The 23,179-nt window shown below is 45.2% G+C and overlaps 1 protein-coding gene across 1 annotated transcript in view; it reads right to left on the bottom strand.

Annotated features, from left to right (window-relative positions):
* Positions 1–23,130, bottom strand: part of DDX31 (DEAD-box helicase 31) — a 73,497-nt gene extending 50,367 nt beyond the window's left edge. Inside the window, exons 1-13 of the mRNA XM_086324385.1 lie at positions 23,008–23,130; positions 18,197–18,453; positions 18,014–18,089; positions 16,935–16,978; positions 15,612–15,682; positions 14,643–14,707; positions 8,430–8,474; positions 7,077–7,118; positions 6,216–6,280; positions 4,570–4,689; positions 4,336–4,442; positions 2,723–2,958; positions 1,816–1,992 (exon numbers count right to left, since the gene is read on the bottom strand). Coding sequence (XP_086180511.1) covers positions 1,816–1,992; positions 2,723–2,958; positions 4,336–4,442; positions 4,570–4,689; positions 6,216–6,280; positions 7,077–7,118; positions 8,430–8,474; positions 14,643–14,707; positions 15,612–15,682; positions 16,935–16,978; positions 18,014–18,089; positions 18,197–18,453; positions 23,008–23,103 — 1,401 coding nt within the window. The 5' untranslated portion in view covers positions 23,104–23,130. The remainder of the gene's footprint in view (positions 1–1,815; positions 1,993–2,722; positions 2,959–4,335; positions 4,443–4,569; positions 4,690–6,215; positions 6,281–7,076; positions 7,119–8,429; positions 8,475–14,642; positions 14,708–15,611; positions 15,683–16,934; positions 16,979–18,013; positions 18,090–18,196; positions 18,454–23,007) is intronic.
* Positions 23,131–23,179: the final 49 nt, after the last annotated feature.

Here is a 23,179-nt window from a genome sequence, read left to right as displayed (position 1 = left end):
AAAGTTCCTGAGAACCCATGAAACACCTTAAAGGCAGGACATGCTGTATGCAGACGTGGAGTAAGGAATACAAAGACCAGACCCCTGAGGATTCAGCATGGCCATCAGGAGACAACTCCTTCAACAGCAGCCCCTCTCTGATGCTCGTAAAGTATTGAGTTGGCCACTCAGGGAGACCACACTGAGATCACGTGGAACAGTGGGCAGGGTAACTAGCCAGGAAGACGTGATGGGCCCGGTTTTAGCTTAGTCCTCAGGACAAGACACTTCACTCGTGTTTAGAAAACAAAATGCAGAGACCCTCCCTTCAACCTCCTACCCATCTCACAGGGAGGATGTGATGGCTAAACACCTAACAAACAGGACAACACAAATAAAATACTAGGAATTATTAAATGATGAAAAAATTACTTTTTCTGAAAGAGAACAACAACAAGGATGGCCCCTGACATGTACTGAGCACTCGGTCTGCGCTAACTCAGTGAACCACCACAACTCCACAAGTCTGTTACCACTGTTCTCTCCACTTTAGAGGCCTGGGCACCAAGCACAGAGGGTTAGATGCTTCCCTGAGGTCACACAGCCAGTGGATGGCAGTCAGGCCCAGGACACGGGCAGCCTGCCCCAGCGCACACAGCTGTGAGATGCCCTGTCTGAAACACCCTCACTGCAGGGTCTTCTGCTGACCTCTGCAAGTCCCTAGACCCTCCTGAGCCCACATTCAGCTTCTTCTTTACCCTCACACCTCCTCTGCAGGATGGCTCTGGAGAAAAGAGACCTAGAGGACTAGTAAACTGAGTTAAAAAACAAACCATAAATGGCATTACATTATGAAATCAACAAACTCAACTGATTTGGGAAACCTGGAGGTAAAACTCAAAAGAGTTTACAAAACTCATTAAGGCTGGAATATTCAGGACATTTGGCATAGTCTTGTGTTAAGAAGCTGTGTCCTTGAGTGACCTTGAGTAACTTCATTTTTCTGAGCCTCCATTTCCTTAATTATTAAAACAAAAAAGCAATAACAAAAAGAGGGGCTAGACTTGACGGCCTTCTCTGGCTCTAAAAACACTCTGACTTTTCTAAGGTGGTTCTAGTCAAACCGTCCTCTGCTTTCAGGCTCTCCATTTCCTCAGCTGCCTGGTAACCTCTCCTCTAGGACAAGCTGGCTCCCTCTTCAAGCCCTGCCTGTCCTCCCTGCCACAGTTCCAGCGAGCTCACCTCCTCCTACATCCTGCTCGACTCCCTGAATGGCTGGCTTGGTGACCAGCAGCGGAATGAGAGTGAACGCAGCTTAGTACCTAAGTACCCAAGATGAAGAGAATGTTTCACTCTCCTTCCTGCTCAAAAATACTCGCCACGCAGAGCCCCCGCAGCCCCTGGTGCCCCATGTCCTCTCCCAGCCCGAGTGCTCCGAGTGAAAGCTCTGCATCTTGTTGACAATGACAGCAGTCACGCTCAGCAGTACCATATGGGAGCCACGATTTAGCTCCATTAATGCTCTTAATTTGAAGACATCAAGCCCTAATTACACACTGGGTACTAAAAAGGCAAAAGCCTTCCCTGGTGCCAGCTACTTAGTGGTGCTCTGTTGCCTTAACAGCTGGCTGGGGCAGAGTCCAGCCAAGCCGGCCCGCGCGCTCTCTCAGGTGGAAGAGACCTGCTCCCGGACCAGAAGTGAATGGAAACGAGGGGCTCCTCACCCCGCCCAGGGACATGGCTGTGTCACGTTCCATGGCTTCCAGTGCGTCGCACACTTTAGCCATGCTCTTCCCTGGCCCAGCAGGGTCCCGGTCCGGGGAGCCCAGGGCTCACCTCTTGCTCCAGGGCGCTGTGCAGCCGCAGGAATTTTAACGGCGTGGAGGTGGATGGCAAATGCTCTGGGGCCAGGGCCCCTGAGCCACTCAGCAGGGTCTGGAGGAAGAGGGTGTAGTGGAACTCCACCAGCTCGCAACTTGAGAAGAAGACGATCACCTTCTGGTCTCTCTCAAACTGCACGGACACAAAGGGGGGGAAACACCACCACGCGTTTTTAAGATCAGGTGACGCTAAAATGAATCTCTCTGTAAAACACGTGGGCAGGCTGGCCCTGAACTGGAAACAGAGGTGACAGATGGCTTTGAATTATTTTTAAAAACAACACTGGTCTGCAAAGAATGCAGGACAGGAAAATGACATAGCTGCCACCTCAAACGGGCCTCCTGCATCTGAGAAAAACAAATATGCTTCAGAGCAAAGCTGCATGTGAGCTCGGCCTCCCTCACTCACTCGGGGCTTGCCACGCACAGCCCTCCCATAGGGACCCTGAGATCGCAGGCAGTCTAGAAGCTGCACCCTCAAGCCCTTCCACCTCCTATTTTCTCATGTACCAGAGAAAGTTATCATGTGAACCCAGTAAATACACAAATAGGATGAGTCTCTAAACCCACGCACACAGACCCTCGTATCTGGCTCACATCCAGCATGCTTCAACCACGTGCCATCTCCAGTGTCAGTCTAGGACTGGCCTATGAGGCACATCTCAAGTTGAACACACTGACCCCTGAGTCCTTACTGCAATTCTAGAACCACTGACTGAGGAGATCTCTGCTAAGGCCTACACTCGCCACCACAGTGACGCTGGGAAACTTCCATGTGCATCTCGGTTCGCTGCCCTCCATGCCTGACATAAACAGCACTGTGGTCCTTTCAGGATCAGGTCAGGCCCAGCCCTCAGACCTACCTTGCACTTCTGCAGGATAAAGGCCGCCAGGCAGACGAGTCTCAGCTTGCTGGGGACCACCACCACATGCTGCTCGAGACCGGCTGGGATGGCGAAGCCGTCCAGCTCATCAGTCGCCTGTGGAGGAGAAGCTTCGAGAAAGGCTTCGCTCTCCGGGCTCGACACGTCATGGCTTTCATCCAGGACAGAGATGCTGACAGGGTCGTGTAAGCTGATGTCAGCTAGCCGTGCTACACCTTTGAGAGAAAGCGAGAAAGACAGAACAGCTGACAGGCATGTGCTGTACAACCGTCACATCTGCACACCCCCACCACCACACATCCAGGCTTACTAAGAAATCCCTGACGGGTACCCCCAAATGCTAACACTGATCTGCCCCACTGTCAGGCTCCCAGGGATCCACCAATTTCTTCCTAGGGCCTAAAAACCCATATACACCACCAATGTTTCTAAACTCTGACCTGTGGAAGACCACTGCAACAGATGTCTGCCCATCACTTCCCACAAAGGCTTCGGTGGTCAAACAAATTATGGAAATACTGATAGAAAGGTTTCCTGGGATTCTTTCGTAGGGCTTCCCATGTTTACAGGCCTTGTCAGAACCTTTACTTGTGTGACTGTGCCAATGAATCTCCTAGAGGGGGTGGGAGTGTGTGGCATTTCCCCCACTCTGAGCACAGAATCCCTTTTTCATGGATTCTCTCTCATGGTCACTGTTAGTTAGAACACACCCTGAGAACTGCTGGTGGGGCAGGTGGATGGCGTCTGGTACACATGCACTGGCTGGTATACCAAGTGAAACAGGAACACAAGCGCTGCAGCACCCTGCAGCGCTCTGTGTGCAGGGAATCCTGGTGGAGCCTCAGTGCTCCCACCTACGACAGAGAGCTAAGAAGCCCCATCTCACGAGGATGGAAAGACAGAAACAAGTTCACGGAATGTATTTTTCAGGTTTAATTAAAAAAGAGCCTTGAAAGTCCCAGCTGGGCTTCCCTGGTGGCTCAGTGGTAATGAAACCGCCTGCCAACGCAGGAGATGTGGGTTCAGTCCCTGGGTTGGGAAGATCTCCTGGAGAAGGAAATGGCAACGCACTCCAGTATTCTTGCCTGGAAAGTCCCAAGGACAGAGGAGCCTGATGGTCGCAAGAGTCAGACACGACTGAGCAACTAAAGAGCAGCATGGTGTCTTCAGGAGAAAGGCAGATGATGATGCTTAGAAACGTGCTGGCAGAGAGGCCACCTCCTTCAGGACAGGAGCCCCGCCCTGAGCAGGCAGCACCCACCATCACAACCTCTAGAGACCACCAGCCTCCTCCTACCTCCACACCGACGTGAGTGCCGGTAGCTTCTCCCTCCCGCAAGGGTGCTGGACCTGGGACCTGCCCTTTCTCCTTCTTCTCAGACGCCAGGGACGAGAGAGTCAGGATGGTGGGGAGAGGAGGCCGGGCATGCAGGACATGCGGTTTGGAGAGCAGTCCTCTCAGGACGCCTTCCTCCTTGCCTCCCCGGCCCCCACCTTGAGGCCGAGAACCAAGGCAGGCAGACAGCTGAGGGGCAGCTCACGTCTAGCCCCTCCTCTTCACTGAGAACAGAGAGAGTTTCTTTTCAACTCACCTTCCGTGAGCGTCGCCGACAGCAAGACGTTCTGTCGTTCCTGGCACTCGGCATTCACAGCGTTGAGGATCACCGTGAGGTCCTTTTCAAAACCCAAATCCAAGATTCTGTGGTTTCAAGGAAGGAGTTTTAATCTCCATGAATACATGGAATGCTACAGGACTCCAGAAGTTTCAGTGAAGATCCAGAAACAGCCCTTTCCCTTCACCTCTCATGCTTCCCAGAAGGGCTCACCTGTCTGCTTCATCCAGAATCAGCCAACGGATCTGACGGAAATGGATGTTCTTGGTGGATTTTATATGATCCACAAGGCGCCCAGGAGTGGAGATAAGGATATTTATTCCTTTTCGGAGCCTGTTTAAAAGCATACATCACAACAGAAAGTAAATCTGACGGAGCCGCATCAATGGAAGACACAACGAAAGGGTTAAGGAAGACAGATTCATGGCCAGAGCCAAGGTGCCACAGTCTGAGTCATGATAAACATAACAACAGGTAGATACAAAGATATATTTAAGTTCTTGTTTTTCTTTGTAGTTTCTCTATCTTGCAGAAAATAACTGTAAGTGCTGAAATTCTATTTAAATCGTAAAACCTTAAGTCTCAAACAAATCTTTAATATATAACCCAATGCCCTTTATCTGATCCACAGATGCTTTCTAGAATATTCCAGATCATCACCTCGCTTATGCCAGGGACTCCCTTACGTGAATGAGTCATCCCATGTCAATGTGCTCTAATGGCGGGAAGGTTTCTTACATTGAATTCTTGTTGTAACTTCCAGGCAATGTGCCCCTCCTTGCCCCATAGACTAGGTAGAACAAATTTAACTTCTTACTCCCCAGACATCCTTTATCCCATTAGCCCACAGTAATAAAAGTGTATAGTTTTCAGCTGAGTACATTTTCCAGCTGCCCTTGTCATTAAGTGGACACATGCCTATGTTCTAGCAATAAGATACGTGGAAAAAAGAAACATGCAAATCCTATCAGTACCTTTAGAAGAAGGAGGTATGGCAGGAGGCTAGATATAATGGCTGGAGCTCCAACAACTATCTAACACTATGAGGAAAGCTTGAAAACAAAAGCCTCACTTAATGGCACAAAAAACCAGGATGAACCGGGGTCCTCACGCTGGTGCATGCACCATGCCAGCCAGCTTCTTAAATGTGAAAGAGAGATTCCTCTTATCATCTTAACCTCCATATCATCTGTGGCACTGTGGCTGTTGTTTACAGTGGGGTGGAATCTCATCCTAGCCAGTATTTGAAGGTTTCACGTTTAGTACCTGCTCCTTGGTTACACATTACACACAGGGTTGGACTTAACCACTAAGCATGAGGCTACAACAAAGTAAAAACATCTTCAATTGAATGTAGACAATTTGGGATGTACTTCTTGCAACTATTTTCTATTGACACGCATGACCTATTCTAACACAGAATTACAAATAAATGTATCTGGGTATAAAAAGCAAGATGTAAAGCATCATGTAGGTTTAGAATCTTGTTTCTGTAAAATCAAACAACAAATTCCCAAACTCCCAATGTCACAAATGGGAATCTAAGAGGATGTATCCTTACCAAGGGGGACCATGGATATTGGGGGATGGGAGGAGTTGAGGGTGTGAGTTAAGAAGGTAAGGAGCTGTCATTGATCACATCAAAAGGGAACCACTGGTATGCTCATCAATATTTAAAACAAATAGCACTGTTTAGAACAACCCCTCACGGGGACTCGAGCTGTCCGTACATCCTGGGACTAGGAACCACCGTCTGGGACAAGGCTCTCCCTCCCCAGGATGAGAAGGGCCAAAGTCTTACAGAAGAGGAAGACAGAGCAGATTGAAAAAGGAATTAACAACGAACAAAACTCTCCTACCTGGCCTTTTCTGATTTTCTCTTCTCTCCTCCCATTAACACTCCAGGCACAATCCAGGTAAATGGCTACAGAAAGACATCAGACCAAAATCAATGTGAAGCCCTGTTTACAGAAAACAGAGCCTAACTGCAAATTCCTGTTCCTTTAGGACGTTGGGAGGGAGAGCTTCTCAGTGCAGGAGGCAATACTACGCAGACACAGTTCCAAGGCATTGCCAGGCCCGTGGTTATCAGCACTAACTTAAATTACAACTATTCAACTAGCTTCCAACACTGCAAGAGAGGAATATGAGCTTTTTAAATGATTCAAGGAGCTTCTCTGCCTTTCCCTATAGAGCCTGAACTGAAAACACGTTTCAGTGAGTCTATTGCCTTTATTTTTTCCTTTTTGGTTAAGATCAAACCCAAATACAATGCTTCCTCATTGCCACCCATGATGAAAGAAAAGGAGAGATCAATTCTCATTATAATTTGGTGGGCTGGCAGGCTTTGACTCGGAAGCTTTCTCTCTCTCCATTCTGAAACAACCCCTGCTTGCAGCCCGTTAAGTTGCTTTCACTGGATCACCTTAAGGTTGTACCTGTGAAGCTCTGTAGGTAGCTTGCTAGTGACTATGAAGAATAGATTATAGGAATGGAAGTACCAGGAAACACTAGTAAACTCACTAAGCCAGAAATCAGTGATTCATAGGGTTAGATCAATAAAAACCTACAAACTGTACCTGGGGAGAGCAGAGACAACCAGAAAATGGAGGGACACTGGAGTGATTCCTAGCTCTTTGAAAATAAAGAAAAGACTGTGGGATCTCTTTCCTCAAAAAGTCGGGAAAAAAAGACAAAGCTGAACTTGTGGCTTGCCTTACCTTAAGCAGTTTCTGGACAGTATCAAAGCTTTGCAGAGCCAGCTGTAAACATGAAAAAGTGAGAAAAGATGAGCAAGGTCCCGCCCTTCCTTTTCATTTATTTTTAAAAATTTAGACAGTGTGAAGTGATAAGGATGCAACCTAGGACCTCAAGCTAGGATTAAAAAAAGTCCTCTACATAGAATCTCCTTGGGAAACACATCTCGTTCTTAGGCTGATGCTGAAACCTGTCAGTTTGGAGAATCTATTTCTTGGACACACACAAACACAGTGTTCTGTGCTCCCTCTGCTGGCTCAAATTCCCAGAGTACCGTGCAGAGAGGTGCAGTCTATGGTGCACAAAGATCGAAGAAAATGAAGCAGAGTCGACCTGAATCTGGCTGCCTCTGGAAAGAGAGAATGTAGTATGTGTGAAGGGGTATGGTGACGCAGCAGGCTAGCCTTGGGGTTGCTGCTGTAGAGGTGACATGACTATTTCCTAAGGCTATGTCGGGGCAGAGCAGCAGCTAAGGACAGAGATGATCATTTCCCAAGTTTATTAAGGGGGGCAGAAACAACACAGAAACCAACAAGCCCAGTGGAAACAGAGAAAGAGAAAATAAATGTAGGTTATAGCCTTTAACAACCATCAACAAAGCCTCTACGTAATCCCTTTATCCAAGGAAGATACACAGTTTCCATGTGTTTAGTATTCATGAAGCATCCCAGGGAAGCGGCGAGGTTGCTGCTGTAAAAATTTAAATAGCTCTATGCCTGCTCCTTCACTGGATGGAGCTGAGACAGGGCACTGCAGGATGTTCAAAAGGCTGGGCTGAAACCTCCATCGCCGAGATCTGTTCTCTGCAAGGAAGTGATTGGCATTTGATACAGAAAACACACATCCTGATCCGCAATTTTCTCCACAGGCAAATAAAATAAATCAGATAGAAGAGATTTCTACCAAGAAAGAAGAAAAATATCAAAAAGCTTAACTTTCAGAAACAAGCACAAAATTAAAAAAAAAAAAAAGGTTCATTTTTAGGGTCAACTGCTTTTAATTTTTAATTAAGTTGTAAAAGAAAAAAAATGTACAAAAATGCAATTATTTTAATTCCTTTTAAAAGAAATCTATAATGTCATTAGTTTTTAGATAACAGAGAAACACCTCTCCAAAACCAAAAACTTCTGGTTTCTAAGACTACTCGAATTTTTCTTCTTGTCAGAAATCAGAGGATGGTTCCTTGGCAAAGGAAAAGAGTGTGGTGATTGGTGCAGTAGGGAGAAAAATAATCAAAACACCTGAATTTTATTCAACGATATTGCTGAAAGAACCTGCTTATTATTAGTACACACCCCGAAAGTGGGACTGCTTACCTCTCTTGTTGGCACCAGTATCAGAGCGTAGGGGCCATCACCACGCTATTGAACAGAAGAAAAGAAATGCCATGAGTTGAATGAACACAGGTCACAGGAATCTGGACAGATATTAAGGGTAGCCACTTGTAAACATGAGAGGCAGTCTTATTAAAGAAAAGGGTAAGATGGCCCACTGTGCTTGTGTGCTCACTCAGTCGTGTCCGACTCTTTGCGACCCCATGGACTGTAGCCCGCCAGGCTCCTCTGTCCATGGAATTCTCCAGGCGAGAATACTGGAGTGGGTTGCCATTTCCTTCTCCAGGGGATCGTCCCAACCCAGGGGTCGAACCCAGGTCTCCCTGGGATTCTATATCGTCTGAGCCGCCAGGGAAGCCCATTATCATGGAACAATGATCTAGAAGTTCTGACCCATGCAATCAGACAAAGAAATATGCATGAAAATGGAAAGTAAGAGGTAAAGTGGTCATTATTAGCAGATGATATTTTATCATAAAGAAAAAAAAGCTTAAGAAATCACTTGAAAATCTATTACAGAAAGACAATTCAGTCAACTAGCTGAATGTAAAATTAATATATAAAAATCAATAACCTTCCAATTCAGAAAGTTAGATGGAACCATGTTTAGGAATAGCAAAAAAAAAAAAAAAACCCAACATAAAAAACTACACTGCACAAAAACACAATAAAAATTTTTAAATACCTCTGAGGAACATAAAATAAAATTTAAATAAATGATTCTTGGATAAGAAGACCCAATATTATTAATAAGCTAATCTCCCTAAATCAATCCATAAATGTAATTCTAATAAAAATGTCATGAACATGCATATTTATGCATATATAAAATGTCACAAATATACATATACATGCATATAAAAATAATATACATAACCAGATAAGCCGATTTCAAAGTTCACATGGAAAAACAAATGTGCAGGAATAATCAAGATATTTCTGAACATCGTGTGTGTTAAAACAACTTAAATCCGTAGTAGCTTTTTCAAAACTGATGCTAGCACTTAAGAGATTATAATAGCAAATACAGTCCAGAATTAAATCAAATACATATAAAAAGTCAGGAAATATACAGTAAGGGGCAATTTATATCAGCAATGAAAAGACGGACAATTTAAATGCCCTTTTAAAACTAAGCTAGAAAAATACAGTTGGAGTTAAGTTGGCCTTTTTACAGATGACATAAAACTCAGAAACTATAAAACATGAAGAATTTTATTACACAAAAAATTTAAAATTTCACGATGAAAAAGTAATACCTAAACAAAATTGAATCAAATAACATGGAGAAAAATATGCCATACATAAGAGAAAAGACCATTTCTTAGTTTATAAAGGTTTGTAATTCAATTAAAAATAAAAATAAAAAAACCATCAACTCAAACAGAAAAATGGAGAAGGGCATAACAGTTAATTTATGGAAATAATAATTCAATATATGACTTTTAAACATGTGAAAAGATGCTCAACTTTACTCCCAAGAGAAATTCAAATTAAAACTAGGACACAATATTTTTCCCGTCAGATGAGCAAAAATAAAACAGCCGACAGTGTTGATACAGGCACAGGGACACAGAAACTCCTGTACACCGTTGGTGGGAATGAAAATCGGTGAAACTCCTTTTAAGATCAATTTTGGCATTATCTACCAAATAAAAATACAAATTCCATTTATAAGAACTTCTCAAGAAGATTCATAAGTGTGTGTAAAGAAGTTGTTTAATTGCTTTGTAGAAAAATGTTGAATACAACATAAATTCCATCAATGAGGGAATGACTCAATAATTTATGGTACAAACATCCAGTGGAATACTAGGGGGCCATAAAAAAAACCAAGCAGGTCAACACAGCAATGATAAGAAAGCATCCCAACATATTAAGTGAAGACGAGCAAGGCACAGTGCATAGCAAGCAACCATTTCTGTATCAAACAAAAACTTCAGCCAAAGTGGGGGGAACTATGCATACTCAGACTTACTTTACACCCAAAGAATATCCCTGGGAGGATAAACAAGATGCTGGTGATAAGGACCACACTATCCTAAGAGCCGTGCTATTTGGGCCAAGGGGCAGTAGAACGACTCACTGATCACTGTATGTTCTTTGGTACTCTTCAAGAAATTTTTTTAACATATACATTATATCCATAAATAACTGTAACAATGATAGAAGAAAACAAAGTAATCTGAAAAGGGTCCAGTGGTGCCCTGCATCTCCAAAGTGCTGGGACACACAGGGGAGGAACCAAAACTCTGCTAGGGAACTTCCCTGGTGGGCCAGTGGCTAGGACCTCACCTTCCAATGCAGAGGGTGTGGGTTCCATCCCTGGTCAGGGAACTAAGACCCCACATGCCTCGCAGCCGAAGAATCAAAAGAGAAAACAGAAGCAATATTGTAACAAATTCAATAAAAGCTTTAAAAAAATGGTCCACATCAAAAAAAAAAAAAATCTTGGGGAAAAAAAAAAGCCACATTAGTGTAGAAGCTAAGCACAGATTTAGTGGCAAATTAAATTACAAGGATGGTTTTCATGTTTTGCACAGGAAATATTTACCCACAAGGAGAAAAAGATTTGGAATTCAAACTAGAGGTGTCTGTACTCAACATCTTTGCGAGACGGTGCTGAAGCCCGGGCGGGGAATGGTAAACATGTTAGTACAAGGGTATCAACACCGCAGCGTTAGAGATTCTGACATTTCAAAAGGTGTTACTACACAGAGAAGAAGAAAGAACAATCAGTTCCTCGCAAGGCAGAAGTGAGTGAGGAAGGATGGATGAGATGTTTAAAAAAAAAAAAAAAAGAGAGCCCAAGTTGCTGAAAGTGTGGAAACACAGAAAATTGGTCCGTTCTTATCCCATCACTACAGTAATTGAAGCCTCTGCCGGGTGCCTTGAATTCGCTGCTCCCTCCAGATGGGTTTTTAACAGGCCAGATCCGTTTACTTTGAACCACAAGGGCCTATACTGAATGTTACTTGAAATAAATTTGGGCTTGGAAAACCGTTTCTACAGAATACTTCCATCTTTAATAAAACGAGCTGTTATTGATATTAAAAAAATACTTGAGTAAATAAAAGCAATGACATACACGGCTGGTTAATGCTCTGAATATAAGCAATTCAGAACACTGCCCTTCATACAAGTCCACGTTGCTGACGACGAGGACACTGAGCGGGCAGGTACTGTTGCCAGGATCGGGGAAGCAGGGCTCTACTATCCAGGTGCAACGCCTTCCTTAATCCTGGCAACCCCAGGACACAGGCTCCCCATGATTCCCCCCTGGAGCATACAGGGATGGAATGATGCGCTCAACGTCTCACTCAGAGCCAGGTTTTGAGCAGAGCCCCACCATGCTGTCCACTCTAGGAACACAACTGCATCTCTGCTGTCCTTAGTTCACGGGTCCAGGAAATGAGTCAGCTGCACTGGAACTGTGGGATCCACGCCAACTCAGATATACGCCCAAACCCTGCAACTTTCCAAGAAGGAAAAAACCCTCCACTGTCTACAGACGTTCTCCTGGAGTATCTAAAGAGCTGAGACTTTACCACACTGACCTAATAATTCATACTTCTCCTCTAATCTGTACCGGGTACAATGTTGAAAGCCCCTTGTATGAACCCCAGCACTCCAAAGTACCCAGTGGAAGAAAACACCAGTCATCCACAGGAAACAGAATCCCACTCATCCACCTCAGAGAAAACCAGTATTAGTTTGAAAAGTGTCTTTCTCATCTCTGAGTGTGCATGCACATATATATATGCGTATACACGACCATCAGTCATGAAACTGGACTATCATTATACACACTGCTTTGTAACCTCCCTTTGTTAACACGGCAAGAGTGTCTATTGAGTTCACAAAGAGGAACTGAAGAAAATATCGCTTTCAATAACTACATAAGGTTCTGTCACTTGAATGATAGCGTAGGATTTGTTTTATTGACTTAAAATCATCTAAATAAAGTTTAAATTTGAACATGCTCATTCTGAAATAATTTCGGGCTTACACAAAACTACACAAATAGTTCACAGAACTCCCTTACCCCCTCCTCCCAGCTTCCTTATATGACATTGATTCTCAAAATCATTATGTTAAGATCTTATGGAAAAATCTGAACAAACCTTTGGGCCAACCTGATACACTGGAAATTAACACTGATTCAATATTATCAGTTAATCTATAGACCTTATTCAAATTTTGTTAACTGATTTTCTAACACGCCTTTTTCCAGACTCAGATCCAATTCAGGGCCACACACAGCACTCAGCTGTCGTGTCTTTCGTCTCCTTCACTCTGGGGTAGAGCTTTAGTATATCTTTGTCTTCTGTGACCTTAATAGTTTGAGTACTTGCCAGTTGCTGTGTAGAATGTCTTTTGACTTGGCTTTATTTGATGTTTGTGATCAAATTAGAATTGTGCATTTGTGGCAAGAAAACCAGAGAAGGACATCCTTTGTGGCTCAGAGGTAAAGAATCCGCCTGCCAATGCAGGAGACACAGGCTCAATCCCCGACCCTGGAAGACCCTACGTGGCACGGAGCAACTAAGCCCTGCACCAGGACCACTGAGCCCGTGCTCTAGAGCCTGGGAGCTGCGCCTACAGAAGCCCTCACACCACACCTAGAGAGCGGCCCCACCTGCTGCAACCGGAGAAAAGCCTGTGTAACAGTGAAGACCCAGCACAACCAAAAACAAACAAACAACAAAAACATACGAAAATTAAAAGAAAAAAATATATATATGAAAGAAAACCAGGGAAGTACAATTTTATCCTTCATCCCCCTAGCAGGAGACCTGTGAGGTCAACACAACCCCGCACTGGTGAGGTCCCCCGTAAGCCCGTGGATGCGGTGGTGACAGCCAGGCCCCCCACCATAAAAGTACCATCTTTTCCTCTAGTTCCTGGAAAGATAACTTGAGTGTGTAAATATCCCATTTTCCTCACACTTCAATCCGCTCACTTTCACATCTCTGATGATTCCTGCCTGAAGCAGTATCACTGTGGCATTTGCTACATGATGATGTTCTATACGAATTCACTGGACTTCTACTGTAAGGAAGGGCTTCCCCTTGTCCCATCTGTTTAGCCAATAACTCATTTGCGTCAGTCTGGACTAAAGGTGTTCGTTTTAGACTGTGGACCAGAACCCAGCACTATCGTTATTCATTCTGTCACTGCAGTAACAGGAAGGCTCGGCACACATCCAAGTCTGCGTGCCCAAACCAAGGGAAAAGTGACCAACCGGCTCTTCTCATCTGCCGGCGAACTACTCTGCTTCCTATTTCTATTCTCACCGTTTCCTCTCAACTCAGAATAACCAGGGTGTATTCGTGAGATTCAAGTTGGATTCTGAGATGATACTGATGCCCACGGAACACGGCACTCATGCGGCCTCCTCGGGATCCGTGCCAAGGAACCTAGTTCTGGCCCCTCTGGCCCAGGTGCCAAGTGTGTTTCACAACTAAAGAGAGGTCCGAGAAAACACAAAACACAAGGCGGCCCAACTGCCACACTCACTGATGGGGTGCTTATTTTCACTTCTACTATTTGTGCCAAATCCCTGTTTTTAATATAACACTAACCGTTTCTGCTAAGAGGAGCTTGGCCTTTGGAGCCAAAGAGAATGGAGGCGGAGACCCAACTTCAGGTTCACTCCCCGCATGGCCTTAGGATGGTATTTAACTTCAAGTCTCCTTGTTTTTTTTCAAATTGAGGTAACAGTAATTCCTTCCAATTCAGTGCGATTAGGGCAGTTAGCAAGCCAAGAAGATAACATGAACAAAGCATAGAGCAGCATGTCTGACACATAGGTAGCATCTTACAAATGTTCCCAGGAGACCTGCTAGAATGACTGTTACAGTTGTCTATTATTTGCTCTATTTTTTATTTTATCCCCCACTCTGGGCACAATCTTTAGATGCAACATGCTTACATAGTAAATGAATTAAACAGAGATAAGAAAACAAAGCTAAGTGAAAAGATTTAACTGCTTTGGTTCAGTTTGATGGTTTCATATGCACCATGAACAATAAGAGAAAAAATGCACTTTCTTTTGTTTTTTGGCCTTGTCGAGTAGCTTGCAGGATATTTGTTCTCCAACTAGGGACTGAACCCAGGCCCCTGGCAGTGAAACTCAAAGTCCTAACAATTGGACCGCCAGGGAACTCCCAGAAAGACAGCCTTCCCACTCACCTGTATTTTGGATTGCATTGCTTGAAGAGACTGGACCACAGGGATGCAATAGGCAAGAGTTTTACCTTTTAAAAGAGGACAAGAGGAATTAAAACCGGAGTCTGAGGACATCAGAAAACCAAAAATAGTAAAGGAAACTGGCACCGCCCTGAAGTCTGGAGATAGAAAAGTGCACTCACATTCAGGGGAAAACGGAAGTCACCTGTCTGTCACAGCTCCTAGTTCTGCTCTGTGAATGCAGTGCTTCTAATAAACCTGCAGCTTCGCTCCTTTAACGTCTAGCAAAGGAGACAATGATACTCTCCCCAAGTCTCACAGAAGCTCAGCTCAGTGAATGTCCCTAGGAACTAGAGAAGCTCCCCTCCCCGGGGTCACCTTCAACCTCTCAAAGGCGCTTCTGAAGGCAGAAGTGTCGTCTGTGGTGCTTTCACGGTCAGGAGCCAGTTGGAAGCCCAGAGCTGGCCTCCAGAATCCAAGGAGAAACCATGGATGGCAAAACCCTTGGGCTTCCGCCCATCTGGACAGTGGCTGAGCGGGGGAGGAAAGGATAGCTGACTTGCTCTTACAGGCACAAGAGGTCAGAAAAGCCCTTCCAGGCTGTTCTGGAACAAAACCAGTGTTCCGTGATTGAGCACAACAACTGGCATCTGATCAGTGCGTGCTCATGGCAAGAGTGTTTCAACACCAGAAAAAAATATTCATTGCCACTGGAGTGAAGATGGACGGCTCTAGCCATAGATGGTGGGACCAGGTAGAGCCCTGGGAGGGGCGCTGAGAAATGACTGTGGAACCTGACTCCTTTCTGATCATTCCTGATTGTGGTCCCATTGATCATCCCCTTCCTTTCAGGGCTCTGATCAGAAGCAAGCACGGCCTCCCCTCCCCTCACCAAACAAAGCAGCCACCACCATCAACAGACAGCTCACCACATGACCGTGGAGGAAGGGCAGAAATCAAGTGATGACTGACCTGAGCCCGTCTGGGATCGCACGAGGGCATCTCTGCCTTCCAGCAACACGGGGATGCTCTGCTTCTGAACGCTTGGGCCGCCCGAAAGAAAGAACACATGCTTACCTATGATGTACTACCTGCCCAGGTTTACAGGCAGAGACACAAGATCCACAGAATGCAACTGACCCAGGCTCTATGTCACCTTGGAGGTCCCCTGAACAGTCATGGGAAGGGCTGAGAAGCCTTTGATGGTTAGAAGGGCAAAACCCTAGTTAAATTTTTGAAACTTATGGGGCTGAAAAAGTTGAGGCAACCCAGAGATTGGCTGGTATGCTACACTAATTAAAAAGAAAAATGCGACCAGCATGATGACAAGCTGGAGCCACCACAAAGCACATCACGTACTCTATCTTGTGAACCAGGGAATACAAAGCAATAAGACGTTATGGAAAGATTCCCAAGCAGAAGAGGGAAAGGGGGGCTCGTGGGCCCCGCAGACAGCCAGAAATTGCTGCCGACTCTAGAAAACCAAATATGACTGCCACGGACATGGTAAGATGTGTATCCAGGTGTGTATTCCCAAACAAACAACTAAAATGACAAGGTCTTACTGCATAGTATAGGGAGCTATATTCAACGTCCTGTGATAAACTACAACAGAAAAGAATATGAACAAGAATCCACATTTATATAACTGAATCACTCTGCTATAACAGCAGAAATTAAAAATTATAAGCGAACTATATTTCAATAAAATTTAAAAGAAACTGAAAGGATATGGAAATCACATTTGATTGCTAAAACTGAACAAAACAGTAACAAAGGGGCTCATTTTCTCTTTGATGCTTTTACTAACAGCTCCTTCTAAGTGAAAGGTGACATTAAAACGTACATGAGCACACATACTCAAGGCGGGGGGGGGGGGGCGCGGGGGTGTTGTCACTAACATTTAAAATCTTTTTTCAGCATCCCATTACATCTAATCAAGTATTTACTCCTATCTTGTAGCTGACTCTACCTCTTGCTACTAAAAAATGACAAGATAAATTCTGTATTTTAGACAAATTATTTTCGGGCAGCATAGACCACAGTGGCATCCCACGCAGACCACTTCTGGACAAGAGACCTCTTAAGAGTTTAGAGCTGAGGGTGGCAGGGATGGAGACCCAGTCCCATGTACTACGTGGGGAAGCCGAGTGGTTACCAAGCCCTCAGGAGTTAATAACCTGGCATTGCTCTCTAAGCCAAGACATGAGTTTTCTGTCCTCCTGGGACAATTCAGGTTTCATTTGCTTATACCCACTTAAATCCTGAGAAAATCAAGTGACCCAGAACTCTTACCTGGTCATACTAGACATCTTTAAGACTGTATTTATTGTGGAAATCTAAGAGAAAAGACAAAAAAATAAAATAAAATAATTTATATATATTTTTTGGTATAAATACATTTAATGCAAATAAGGATGCAAAGAAGGGGAAAATACTGGGGTAAAAACTGATGAATCACAATCCAATCAAGATCCTCCAAACCAATGGTTCTCAACTGGAGGTGGTTCTGTGCACTGCCCCCCTGCCAGCCTGTCCCAAACCAGTGGTTCTCAACTAGGGGTGGTTCTGCACACTGCCTCCCTGCCAGCTTGCCCAGGACGTGTGGCAACATCTGGAGAAACTGTTGGTTGTTACAAATGGGGGCAGGGATGCGCCTGGCACTGGGTGAGCACAGGGCCTGCCAAACATCCTACAACACACGGAGCAGCCCCTGAGACACAGAGGCCCCGTCTCCCAGTGTGCACAGTACCCTGGCATGGAAAGCTGCTGCTCTCTGAGCTGAGAACACAAGCACAGGTAACCTGCCCGAAAGAAGAAGCAGGTAAAGCCATGACCATTTGAGCCAAAAAAATCTGGACTTCCTAAAAGTGAAAGTGTTTCTCTCGCCTTACTCATAAACACAACTGGAACACTCATTCACGGTTGTTTGGCTTCTGTTAAGTGTCCGTGTTCAAAAAGACCCTTCTTCCTTCAGTTCTTTATAACTCCCTTAATAGCAAGATGACAGTTCATCTCCCCCTCCGTGACACTGGCACCCAAAACAGTCTTGATGCCATATTTATCCAGTAATTATGAGGTGGTCTTCAAGTCAGATATGTGGAGTCCCAGCCCTAAAGTGAGTTAGGTGAGCAAAAAACAAAAAAGGGGGGTGGGCTGGGGTCGGGGTGAGGACAGTGAACAGATTCCTAAGCTCACGTGAACTGTCCTAGAAAAGTGTCTTATCAATCTGAGTTTAGCTGGGTAACCTGCAGCAGATATAACCCTTCTTTGATTTTTTTTTATCTTCCTAGAACTGTCACTTCACAGACATTCTGAATGAACAAACAGACCCCCAAAATCGAGACACCCAGAAAACAAGGAGGGATACTTACGAGATGGGGGTGGAGGTCCAGGGCTTGAAAAGCATCTGAAGTGAACACCTTTTCTTGCACCTGCTTTACTACAGGTCTGCAAATAACGAACAAGATGCAGGCCATCAGTTCCAAGAGACAAAGAAAAGGGCAGAAGACACTTAATCCCTTTCATTCTCGCAGGGCGTCTGCCCCTGGACATACCTGGGGAGTTCTGGGATCTCAGGGTTGTTTTTGAACAGCGATGAAGTCTTGGCGCCCGGCTTCCGCTCCTGGTCTCCATCCCTCGCGCCGGCTGAGGGCTTCTTGGGAGAAAATGTCCTTTGCGCCTTCCCCTTCAGGGTCCTGCGAGTTTCTTTAGCGGCAGTTTTCTTGGCCGGGAGAAAAGAGGCTTTGCTCCTCCGTTTCGCTGGGGGAGCCTCGCTGGACGCCTGGCATTTTCTTTTGGTGGCCGCTGCTTGCTGCGTTGTTCCCAAAAGGAAAGAGTGACAAGAGATGCGTCAGTCCATGAAGACAGACCTCAGAGTGAAGCCTGACTGCCCACAGAATTGCATCTCTCCCTGCAGAGATCATTACTCCCCATATGTCAAGCAAGTTTAGGGTCTGCAATCAGATTCTTTAACTTGGCCCTTTTCTCCCCAAAAAGGAAAAAAAGAAAACCCCACAAATCTCAGCTGATACATCTACCAGACCTTACCAGTTGTCTTAACCTCCACTTCCACCAAGATCATCAAGGGAGAGACATTTTTAAGGCTGAATGTTAACAACTGGAGTCTGTTTGCAGGGAAGGGAGGACCCACCTAGTGAAATGTGCAGCTAAGGTGATCCAAATCCCTAGGAATCCATTTACATGGCAAGCACGGGGAAGAGGAGCGATGAATCTTGCCTCTCTCCACCAACAAAGCCCGACGGTTACTGCACGTGCCCAGGAAGCGGAACCTTCATTACCGCCTAGCCCGAGTGCTTGGATGGCTGTCATTCTCTGCCCTCATGCTGCTCCCCCAGATTCAGGGGGTTTGGAGACGATTCCTCCTCCCAGCTTCCATTCCAAATGAGAATTATGCTCCATCCATCACCTCCATTGCAATTATTCCCAACGCATCTCGCCTTTCCATTCCCCATCTGATCACCGATTACGGGCTACAACATGAGATATCTTCTTGCCTGTTGCTTCTTATTTCCGTAACATGAATGTTGTTAAATGCATGATGTCCAAACTTCCCCTAGGAGAAGAATATCCAATTCCTCTATTTTCCTTGACTTTCTCTTCCAATTCACATTACACATGAATATACAAACATCCCCTGAGTAGCTGGGGCTTATTATTCTGGAGTTCTGGTTTCTCTTGGAATACGCTATCTTCCTCTTGGCTTGAGATCATGACTTCTGTGTGCAGACATCAGTTTGCTTTAGCTGTGACTGTCAGCTTCTGACTAACCTGGCATTAACAACAGTTCTCTGTTCCTGGCAACCCTAAGGGCACCTGTAGCCAGGTAATTCAATATATATAACTTCAAATATTTGGTATTAATATTTAGCATTGGTATTAACATTTAGTATTGATAATCTGCTTCATTTTACAAATGTCACAAATTTATTTTTACAAAATCCCAAATTTTCAGACTAAAAGAGATGAAGTCAAGAATCAGGTCTCATTTGCAAGATGGGATGAAATGTGCAGATCTTGCTTGGTTTATAGAATCACAGGCTCTTGAAGCACAAAAAGGCCTAAAGGCCTCTCCGGCTGCGCATGCGTGGACCTCCCATCACAGGAGCCCTGCCAGGCGTCCCTGCAGCTCCTGCCTGCACCTCCTCCTACTGCTCTCCACCCCACGAGGCAGCCCATTCTGTTCCCAGCCAAATTCCAGGGGTCAGGAAGTTCTTTCTGACATTCAGGCAAAATCTGTTTCCTGGAAAATCCAAGTCCTGGTCGGCAGTTTGTTCTCGGCACCAACTCTTGTGCACAACACTCCTTTGTTCACCACAGAATTCCATTTTTTTTTCTCCTTCTTTGGACTAAATACCCCAAAGAGGACACAAACTTTAGACCCCTTAACATCCTAGTCATTCTTTATTCCCATGTCAACATCTCTTTAAGTGTTTCGAGTTAAACACAGTATCAGGTGGGCTTTCCATTGCGCTCAAGCTAAAATCCAGAATGTGTGACCTGAGCTATTAAGAATCTGCCTTTGCCCATCTCATCAGCCTCAGCTTTACTCTCTGCCATCCTGGTCTTCCTTAACTTCTGAGGATATCCCAGGCTCCTTCTCTCTTCAGGGCCTTTGCACATGCTACTCCCAAACCCAAGTCCCCACCCACCCTCTTGTACTCATTCCTCAAATCCAGGCTCACCTGCTGCATCCTCAGAGGAGCCTTTCCAGACTTCCTGCCTCCACCTATCAAAGCAGGGTCCCTGTCCTTGGCTCTCCTGGCACCCTTCTCCTTTGTAGCACTCAGTGGATCAGTAAATACAGGGTGTCATTTGCTGTGTGATGTCTGTCTTTCCCGTTAGATTGTTATAAACAGACAAGCCTGTGCTGGATAGCACTGCATCCCCTGCACAGGACCGTGTCTGGCACAAAGTAAGTGCTCAATAAATACTTGCAGGATGAATGAACAACACGTCATGGAATGATCCTTTTCTGTACTCTGGACACTGTTCTACTTGTCAGTCCCCAGGCCGCCAGCATCCACAACATATTCATTAAAAAAAACTGACCACTTAGTACCTGTCAGGTAGCTTGGTTCTAAAGGTACAAAGATCTGACAAGCTCACGAAGAAGTCAGAGACAAGTGGATGAGACAAAAGTGTAAGACTGCAAACCAAACCTGTATTTGTACTACAGAACAGGTGTGGACAAAGCGTTCTAAGGGCACAAAACAAGAAGACTACCACGGCCCACGGGGAGGGGAGGGAGGCAAAGATACAGGAATGCTTCATGGGGTGGCAGCTGAGCACAGAGGAGAAAAGATATACCTGGATCTCTTTAAAAATATGCAAGTCTTTGCATCCACTCCCCCACCTGCCTAAAAAGGGGATATGGCAGACAACCTCCAGGGCCCATTCAGCCCTAACAGTCTTTGATATTAACAAGCACATTAAGTAGTTACTTGCACCAGCCAGTACGCTAAGTACTTACATGAGTGATGTCACTGGGCCATACAGTACTGGTATTACCCCATCTTAAGCTAACAACACTGAGGTGGCGATGGGGGGTGACCCGTCCCCGCATCACTGAGGGATCAAGGCTTTGCCCAAGCATTAATTCCACAGCCTAGTTTCTAACAGTAATGCTGCAACACCATTTAGAAACTGTATCCTGTTTGGTTAGAAAACATCATGTACAGTTTGATCCCTATTATGCTCTGCTTCTTTTCTAGAAGGATAAACATCACAATGTTACCCAGAGTTATCTCTGAATATGGCAACTGTGGTTTTTTTTTTAATCTACTTTGCAAATTTCCTACAATAAATCTGTGTGTGTGTGTATATATATATGTATATACATATATATATATATATATTTTTTTTTTTCCAGGAAAAACATTCTGTGTAGTGTTAGAGCATAATTTAAGCTGTCAAGGTCTTTCCAAGTCCAGTATATCAGCAACTCATGCCAAGTTCAGGCTATTAGCAAATTTGGTTAGCATACACAGAATTCTCATTCAAGACATAACAAATACGCAGACAAGGCCAACACAGACAGCTGTTTAACAATATCCTTTTGATATAGTGGTTCAAGCAATCATAAAACCAGATATCTTACATTTATTTATTCAACCCACTCAATGAACTTTCAGTCAGTGTTTTCTATGTCTTGCATGTACTTGGTATAAGCACCTTACTGACCTGATGGAGCAATTCTATCACCCAAAATGGAGTCAATATGACTTATAACCTTACACGAAGTCGAAATTACTGTTCTCATATTATAGGTAGGAAAAGTGAGGATCAGGGAGGTGAAGTAATTTCTTCAAGGTCACAGAGCCAGCATGTTGCAACGCTGGCATCTAATCCCAGGTCTGTCCTATTTCAAAGCCCCTGTGCCCAACTGCCTCTTTCGTACTTCCCTCCCCCTTCAGTATAGATGAAGCCACAAAATCGCCCAGCCGAAAAGTTTTTACTTACAAGAATCTAAATCCTAAACTTGATTACCACGAAAAAACTCTAGACAATAATCCAGACAGTTGCTATGAACTGATGTAAACTCAAGAAACTTCAGCGGCACTACACTAGTTGAAAGGAACTGAACCGAACTTTGACAAATAATTTTTCAATGGCATTAAATGATGCTTTTTTGAGAAAACACACACATACGCACACTTTCTTTGGCAGCAAACTGTATCCTTCCTGGTCATTTAAGGCAACAAGATTTTTCAACAGATTTTCTGTCCCATAGTCCTCCTCTTAGCTAGGAGCTAAGTCAGCCATCCTAAAAACCAATTTTCTGCTCTGGTTTGGGCTAAATTTCAGGCATCTTTGTCTCTCAAACGAAGATATTACATTGACGAGTTGTATTTTTCTTCCCCGCCCCCCACCCCTTCATGGCGCGTCGATGTATGTCTCGGTTTCGAACACTCTTAAAAGAAATTTCTAGCCTCCAGTCCTCATTCCCGAAACAAACTGACCCATAAGAGTGTCTGAGAGAAGATTAGAAGATGGGGCAGCTAAGGGCCTCAACGCCCCGACAGTCCGTTTCTAACTTCGGGTGACAAGTCTCTCATCCCCGCCTTCAACTAACAAGAGGCCCCCTGCCAGCTCCGCCCGCCTCCGCCCGCTCCGCTCCCCCTCCGAGCGCGTCTCTGCAGGCCGTGGTCGGCTCTTAAGACACGCGCGGCTCAGCGACTCCTCCGGGAGCTACCCGATGAGTGACTTTTCCCCACCTCAACTCCGCGGAATTAATTCGAATCCCGACGGAGAAGGCCTTGACCGCAGCTTCCCTGCGCGTCGAGGCCCCACCTCCCCCCCAACCCCCCGGGAGTGAATGCATCCAGAAAACCGGATCAGAACTCACCCGCCTCGCGTGGGCCGGGCGGGGTTTGGAGAAGGTCCTGAAGACCGCGGCCCGGGGCTCGGGGACCTGAGGAAGCACTCCGCTGACGGCTGCCATGTCGACAGAGAGGCGCCTCCGGATCTCGCGAAACCCGGAGCGAGGCGCCGCGAGACCCCACGTGGGACGCGCGCGA

The sequence above is a fragment of the Bos grunniens genome, chromosome 11, assembly GCF_055505025.1.
Source record: "Bos grunniens cultivar Pamir isolate PY7600 chromosome 11, Bosgru_T2T1.0, whole genome shotgun sequence".
NCBI classification, from domain to species: domain Eukaryota; kingdom Metazoa; phylum Chordata; class Mammalia; order Artiodactyla; family Bovidae; genus Bos; species Bos grunniens.
Note: the sequence above shows the minus strand (reverse complement) of the source record. Positions and strands in the feature narration are given on the sequence as shown.